The 8,981-nt window shown below is 28.9% G+C and overlaps 1 protein-coding gene across 1 annotated transcript; it reads left to right on the forward strand.

Moving 5' to 3' along the window:
• The first annotated feature begins 5,579 nt into the window (after positions 1-5,579).
• On the forward strand, positions 5,580-6,256 carry LOC121130685 (zinc transporter ZIP3-like). Its single transcript, XM_040726405.1, has 2 exons — positions 5,580-6,136; positions 6,178-6,256. The coding sequence occupies exons 1-2, from the start codon at positions 5,580-5,582 to the stop codon at positions 6,254-6,256; spliced, it is 636 nt and encodes a 211-aa protein (XP_040582339.1).
• Positions 6,257-8,981: the final 2,725 nt, after the last annotated feature.

Raw genomic sequence — 8,981 nt, forward strand, 5'->3', positions numbered from 1 at the left:
TTAGGTCGTGTAGTAAGTCAGTACTGAAACATAACATATGTATACATTATCTTGTTATCGAGGCTTTATTTTTACCCTTATTTTTGAAATTTTTTTTTGAAATATTGGCCTGAAAATAATTTTATCAGGTGAAAAATGTTTTCACAGAAGTAATATTGTGAAAAATAAGGATTTTTTTTTATTTTTTCCCCTTCTAATTGGTAATTACCTTCTTTGTATGTTTTCTAATGCATAATAATTATACTAAAATCCACTCACACTTAACAACAATAGGAGGGGGGTTATTAAAATCAAATTAAACTTATTCCAACATTCGAATACAAAAGCTATTAACCATATTTCTTAGCGATGCCCCTGAGCGTGGAGCGTTCATGTCGCCTGGTGCAATTCACCATATTAGTTGCATTTCAAAAGTCATATATAGTCTCAAGATTTAGATTGTAATTCAAGTTGACACCAAGGGAAGAACAGGGATTACGTGATGTTTTTGTTTTCATTGTAGGAATATATGTACATCAAAACTTTGGTGAATGCATCTCAGGCATCCAATTCTCCTTTGAACGACCTCAGTCCAATGAAGTTGTTAATCGAATATTTTTCAATTATTAAACATATTAACAAATCCCCCTTTGGCAAATTGTACAAACATTTACAGTATTTATGGAAGGAACTCGTTCGACTCACTTTCTTCGATGATAGAGTCAGTTTAACTACAAAAAGAAAAGTGCTTAGCCCGCTCGAAGTTAAGCAGAGGAGGTCAAAAAACTTAACCAATGATTTTATATATAAAAATATTAAGACTTTGTCACAAACAAGTCAAAAAAAAAAATCTGGAAATTTTGGAGTTTCCTGATGTTTTTTTAGATCTTGAATCTGCACTCTAGTATGGTAGGGAAGACTACAAGGAAGCATTAGAAAAAGTTCATTCGCTCCACGTATGCAATGATCTTAAATCGTATTTACAAGTATGTAGTTATAATTTGCCACATCAAAACGTGGCATGTAAAAAAAAATGGTAAGAAAACAATATCTCTCAATATTAACTTTTTCTTCTTTTTGAATCACCAACGGAAGCGATGGTGCATCATCAGTGATAAGTATTTAATTAATAGGTTTTATACGGATGAGTATTGCTCTAATAACTAGAATATTATTTATTTTTTTATTGCTCAATAAAACTAGGTCATGGTGTTGTGGTGAGATCATATCGACATCGTTTTGCATGAAGTGAAATCGAATAATCGGACGCAATCTCTTGGAGCTCCCTTGTCGCCACCGTCACAAATCCTTTGTTTATGTTCATTCTCTTTGCAATCGCCGAATTTTTGCTTTTAAATAGCAATTATTTTCCATAAAATTTAATTTTCTGTGAATAACTGTGGATTTTTTATATTTGTCTTCCATCATATTTAATTTTCTATGAATAGCTATGAATTTTTTAATTTTTTGCTAAAAAAAATAATGCTTAAAATCAAACTAAATTACCAAAAAAAAAAAAATTAATACCTATAAATTTTGGGAATTTTTTTCAAACAATTTTAATTTTTCAATATTTTATCAAAAAATTACAAAAACCTTCCATTGGCGCCCCCTCCCCTCCTAAAAAAGAAGAGGAAGTATTGTATAAATAATTGGACAGACGCCCCTGATTAAGGGCTTTCTTTTAGAATCCTGTTTTCCTAAAAATATATTAGAAAATGAAAAACGGTTTTTAATTAAAAATAAAAAAAGTTTTGAAATTTTTTTCAAACAATTTTAATTTTTCAATATTTTATCAAAAAATTACAAAAACCTTCCATTGGCGCCCCCTCCCCTCCTAAAAAAGAAGAAGAAGTATTGTATAAATAATTGGACAGGCGCCCCTGATTAAGGGCTTTCTTTTAGAATCCCGTTTTCCTAAAAGAAAATTTACGTTTGTATAAAAGATTTCTTTCGAGCATTATATTCAAAATTTTATTTTCTTCTAAAACACCTAAAAATCCTATAATAAAGAATAGTAAATACGATGGTTCACATAATCAAATACGGTTACCTATTGTACTTAACAAAAAAACAATAACATTGAAACAACTCAAATAAATAAAACAAGTTAAATGTTCAAATCAGTGTGATTTACTTAAGTTCGAACGATATTGTTATAAGACTATTACCACCGTCACATCAGAGAAAAACAAATACATTACTGATTTCTCCAATCGATGGAAATTTAATTATGATTCTTCGCTGGAACTTAATGGGAATAATTACGTTCAAGCTCCTAAATAATAATAATAAATAATAAGTTCAAGAATTTATTTTCAAACATTTCATAAAAATACAAGTACTACGTTAATCAGTGCCCTCTGACCTTTAAATGGAAGGAAATATTGATGTTTTAAAATTTTGTCGTAAATTTCCAAGCATTTTTGAATTAGATGCTCTTGACTCATAATTATAAATTTTAATTAATTTTTAATGGTCCTTTTAAATGTTTTTATATTATTGAAACTTATTTATTTAGCATATAATTGTAGAGTAGAATTGCATTTATTTATTTTATAATGTATGGGTGGTCGCTAATTTTAAATTATATATTTTAAGTTTATTTGATTACTTGTTTGAATATTATTTTAGTATCAAAGATAAGAAATAATTTGTAGTTACATTTAACTATTACTAAAATTGCATAGTTTAGAAAGATGAAGTGCATTAGGACAGTGATGATGAGGAACAGGTGGTCGGTAAAATCAAATTCAATTTTAAACCTACTTGTTGGATGCAAAAGTATAGTTTAGTACATTAGAAAAAATAATTTCAAGTTCCGGCCAAGATGAATCAAGATACAAGTTATTGTACAGTGTCCACTCAACCACTAGGCACATAGGTGATATGACCCCTTACTTTTTTTCAATTTATATTTTAAACAACAATGTTTTTGAAATAGTTAAAAGTTATTCACAAAAATTATTTTTTTGCTTCGACATAGGCTCAAAAATATATATCGCGTTCCTGACGACCACCATGAGTCAACACTATAGCAGACAAAAACATTTTCACTTTTGTATCACCAATATTTTAACCTGTCTTTAACAATAAATCATGAATTAATCTATATAATTTTGAACAGACTTTAGTGTGGGGTTTACACTTGGGCCATGATTATGTACCTTTTTCTTGATATTTTTTTCAAAATATAGGCGTCACTGAATAAGTTTTACTTTCATGAAACCGTTCCTATTTTATCAATACCTTCTCTTTTATCTTATTTCATTACGGTGTTTTTTTTGTTTTTTTCTTGAATAAGAAGAAAATACTTGAAATTATTTAAAAAAAAAGAAATGTTTTGTGAAAAGGTCCTCAAAATATTCTAAATGAGTGCGTAAGCACTTCAGTGAACTTAAGAGTACATTCATACTAAAGTGATATCCATGGAAAATATCTAATTAATTCTGTGGTATAATTCCATAATGAGCCATGCCATTGGGGAATTCTCAGGGATAAAGCAGTGTATCTAGCTGCAACCAATGCTTAAATAGTCCTTAGATTTCTTCGGTTAATTCCTCTGTCTTCGGTGAGCTGTTGAGCAATAAAAGCCTTACAATTACTGACAAGATACACTAATTGATTTTTCTTCATCTAAACTCTACTTTCTGTTAGAAGGAATACCAAATAGCACAAAAGCTAAAGTGTGTTTGAAGTCGTTTTCTATTTTTCAAAGTCTTTACGATATAGAAAAAAAAATAAAAAATCCAATTGTCGATATCTGAAATTTTGAGGTGAATTTCTGAACATCATTGGTACCTTTCACAGAACGGATAATCCTCCTCTCCCATGTTTCAGGAAGATCTATGCTCCTGATATATTCCTTAGTGATAAGACAGACAAAACGAGATTTAGTAAGTAAGTATTTAATAAGTACTGTATTTGTTTTAAAAAAAATTCTAAACCAAGCCCCTCCTCCCCAGAAAAAAAATATATGTGTGGCGATAACATAAAAACCAAGCTGGGATACTTTTTCTCAATATTGCAACAGTATGATAAACATAGGGTTTTAGAAGTCAAAGAGTCCGTGCAATGGATCAATCAAAACAACAACAAGAATTTGTATATTAATAAATAGCCCCTCCCAAAGAAAATACTTTTTCTTTTTGCTAGCAAATTTTTTTTGGTTTGGAAAAAAAAAATTACGCAAAAATGTTGGACTATGGATTTTTGAAAAAAAAAACATAATCTCACATTGTAAGTACTACCGTGTGCATTATTGTAAATTGAGTATTTCGAAGCATGGGTCATATATTTTATCTAAATAATACATAATAATAAATTTAATTTAAAAGAAGGATTTCAATTATAGAAAAGTGTGGTGCATCAAGATAAAAACATTCTTGAACACAAATCAAGATTAAGAGGAATTAAAAAATGTAAAAGTTGCCTCATATTCAATGTACATATAGCGAAGGGGCGTCCGCAGGATTATATTTTGTGTGAGGGCTTAGTTCCTAGATATTTTTAGAAACAAAATCCAAGAGCTATTCACAGAAATTTAAATATTTTAGAATAAAATTTTAAATATTAATTGTCTTGGAAGAAACTTCAAAAAATAAATTATGAATATTATTTGTTTTTTATTAAGTACAGAGCTCTTCACAAAATAAAATATTAAATTGATAATTAAAAGAAAAAGAAAAAATTAACCTCCTTTTGAGCATAATTTTTGAACCATTTGTGATTAAACAACTTGACAGAAAAAGGAACCCTTGCAAAATAATTTGTAAAGTGCTGAAACAGATGAAGATGACGGATTGAAAATTATGTATGTAAATAGAACTAAATAAAATAAAAAGTAATATATTAGTAGTTACACAACATATTCTGTAATGTCTGAAAACTTGCCTTAAAATATCGCCCATCTGCGCTTACCCGGCGTATCATTGGCCTTCTCTTTCAATGTAGCACCAAAAGAATGGGAGTAGTGTTTAGAATCGATCAGCACCGAATTTTTAATTCGATTCGGTCTTAAGTGATTTCTTCTAGACCTATTTGGACCAATTTTTTGGTCAAGACCACAGTCTCAGATATTGGACTGGTATTTAGGTCTCATATAATATGAGAGACAATTTATTTTTATTTTTTTTAAATCAACCGTCATTGGGTTTTTCAATAAATCTAAAAAGTAAGCGATATGTTCTAGAACAAATACTGTATATATAACAGACGACAGGATCAAAGTTAATCCATGCAATCTCTGTTTAAACTTCGTATGACGTCATTGAACAATAAAATAGATGGACCGAATTAGTTCAGCGAAACTAAAAAATTAACGATCTGAGACCGGTCTAGGCTTTCAGACCGAATCCCATCACTAGTAAATACATAAAATAGTTTGCATCTCTTATCATGATTCGGTTGTGATAAAAAAAATCTTTTGAGACTGAAAAGTGAATATAAATAGTTTTAAACCTTGCTTTGATTATTACATTTTCATTTTGAGAAAGAAGGAAGCCTCAATCAGAAATTGTTCTCTTCATCAGTCAATATTACGGAATTAAAAGTTGTTGATTGATATTTTGTTTTTGCATATTCATTATTAAAAGTTCAAAATGGATCAAATTCTCATTGCAAAAATTGTCTCTGTTATTATTCTCGGAGGTTTTGCTATAATTTTTGGTCTAATTCCCCTTGGACTAAACTCATACATTAAAAAAATAAAAAATGACGATAAAAAGAAAAACGCTTTCGAACTGATCATAACTATCATTGTATGCTTCGGAGCAGGTGTCCTCCTGACAACATGCCTCACTCACATGATACCAGAAGCTAACGAACATATGAATGAAGCCGTTGGAAAAGGAATCATGACAGACACGGGTTTTCCACTGATTGAAATCTTAACATTAGCTGGATTTTTACTTATTTATTTTGTCGAAGAAATTGTACATTTATTGAGTCATAGATGGAGCAAACCCGGACGCCATTTGGATGGAGAGTCAACATTATCTGGAGGACATAATCATGAGTTCGTTGTTAAAGAAGTTCTATCTTCATCTAGTCATTTCAAAGCAGGACTTAGAGCTTTTATCATTATTGTAGCTCTTGGATTGCATTCTGTATTCGAAGGAATGGCTATTGGCTTGGGTTTAACTTCACACCATGTGTGGTATCTATTGTTTGCCATAGCTTCTCATAAATTTGTGATAGCATTCGTGATTGGAATGCAGTTTGTTGTTTCTGGATTAAGTCGCAATATGGTAGTGTCTTTGATTTGTATATTCTCTAGTATTTCCCCACTTGGAATCATCATTGGAATTTTTTGTTACAAATGCAAATGATCAAGAATCAACTGAACAAACAGTTGCTATTACGGTTCTCAATGGATTGACAGCAGGAACCCTTCTCTATGTTGTTTTCTTTGAAGTATTAGAAAAAGAACGAGCAAAACAGAAACATGGATTGATACAGGTGACATGATAATTTAAAATACATATTATATTTAATTAATACATGTCTCATAGTTTATTAGACAACGGGTCACTAATTTTCTAGAATGACCTTCGTATATTTAAGTTTAAATCATTGAAAGATTTCTCAAATTCACATGAAAATCTACCCGTTAGTTTGAGTTCATGTCGCAATATTCTTTATTGAAATCAAGAGTTTTCCTCTAATATATGGTACTAACATTCAAGGTTATCTTAAGTTCAGCCTACGTTAGAAAGATCTATGGACTTTCATAGAATGCTATACCTTTAAAGTATTGTACGATTTATATGGAAATCATTTTCTCTGTTTTTTTGTTTTTAAACTCTGCTAACTTTGATAAAAGTTTTTCTATACAAAAATTTTGTTTATCCATATATATGCTTTTTGGCAAGGTCCCTTTGAAGAAACCTTACTGAAAATCCAATTTTATGTAGCAACAATACACTCTTGATGTAATCATAGCTTCCATAGACAGATTAGACAGTTAATCCTTTTATTTGCCTTTTGCTAATGAATTAAATAAATACAATAAAATAGTATATACATTTTTGGTCTTCTATAAATTATATTATATTTTATATCTAGGTGGTAAGTATTCTGGTGGGATTCTTATTCATGATCCTCCTTTCTTCCATTGTAATGTTCATGAGAGGAAATGATGAAAGTGAAGGCGGAGGACATTCTTGTCACTGAAATTTAAATATTTTAGAATAAAATTTTAAATATTAATTGTCTTGGAAGAAACTTCAAAAAATAAATTATGAATATTATTTGTCTTTTATTAAATGCATAGCTATTCAGAAAAAAAAATCAGATATTGATAATTAAAAGAAAAAGAAAAAAATAATAATAAATAGGTCAACTTTTGGATCTGGATTATTTGAAATGCCTTAATTTTACATGTGAAAACGGTGTACTCAAAACAGTTTAAATGTCAAAGTAAGAAGAATCCATTCAGAAACAACAAACTTCTTCACTCATTACAATTCAATTTATATTCATAGAGTTTTTAGCTTTTCTAATAGCATCAAGTTTTATATATATAAAATATTATTATTTAGATATCCTTTAACTTTTTATACATACATATAATATTTATTTTGTATTACATATGTACATAACATTTTTTATATAACTTTATTATTATATACAAAATATATATTTTAGGAATGTGTGTGTCTTTTACAAAATAATGAAATAATGATTTTCCAAAAAGAAAGTACCTTTTTTCATCAACATTTATATATGAGTATTCATATACGTGCATCCGTTATATATAAACTGAGTAGGTAAAATATGAATTATGTATGTTAGTACTTATGATAATAATAACGTACAACATTATGCCTTTATCATTAGAAGATGTTATGAACTGCAGATTTCTGTGGTAGTTTGGTACATAAAATCACCCTTTCAGTTGACAGGGTAATTTAAAAAAAACAAACCTAACACAGCTTGAATATTTATCTATTCATACGGGAAAAAAAAATTAATTGATTGAGAGCATCCGTTTTTAAGAGATAAAATATTTTGTAGTCGCTAATAAATAATAGGACTATTTCTTTATCCTTAAATTGGCTTCGATTTTTGGGCAAAAATTACGCTTCTAATTAATGGAGAATTTTTTTAAGGTGAGGAAGCTGTGTTTTAATAATTCAAATTTTGAAGATGATGCTTTCTCAAAAGGGAAAATTACCATGCAATCTTCAAGAAAAAATGAGTATGTCTATGCATATCTTAATAAAAACTTCAATTTGTTTCCAAAATCAAGAGATGAATTGAAACATGATCACATACTTCATATTTATATTACAACAGAAAACAAAGTTAATTCTAAAACCATTCGCGAATTATCTTCGAAATTCTAGTCAAATTATTGTTTTGACTTGGATTTGAAGAAGATTTTATACCATACAATCAAGAAATATCCCTATTTGAACTTGAGTCGTCCAATTCATTTGAAAAATTCATGATTGAGTGCAAAAATACTTATTCCTTCAGACTCCATACTTCCGATGTGGATGGACAGGTACCCCAGTTCCCCAACAGAAAAATTCAGAATCGCTGTTTATGCTTCAGAAAAACAATTCTAACCTGGATTTTTATTAAAAAAATACAAATGTGAGTTGTACAAACGTTATAGAAAAATACATTACAAAAATATTACAATTGATTATTGTAACGAACGAATAAATGACTTAGAGAAAAAAGTTAAAAATTTGTTGAAGGACAATTGCACTTTGACTAATGAAAATGTTCATTGGAAATCAAAGTAAATAAATTATGTGGAAGTGAACAGAATAATAAAATAACAAAAAAAACTGGAAAAAAACTTAAAAAAAACAATTATGGATTCCCATAAAAAATGATTAATGTACCTCCTGAATATAGGGAATAATATCTTTTACACAAACGTACCTACAAAATACCTTCAAAAATTACAATGTGATAATGAAAAGAAACAAATCCAAGATTAAAAATTGATAATGGAAAATAATAACTTATTAAATCAAATAAGTTTA

This window comes from Lepeophtheirus salmonis, unplaced genomic scaffold (assembly GCF_016086655.4).
Source record: "Lepeophtheirus salmonis unplaced genomic scaffold, UVic_Lsal_1.4 unplaced_contig_10646_pilon, whole genome shotgun sequence".
In the NCBI taxonomy this organism is placed as follows: Eukaryota; Metazoa; Arthropoda; class Copepoda; order Siphonostomatoida; family Caligidae; genus Lepeophtheirus; species Lepeophtheirus salmonis.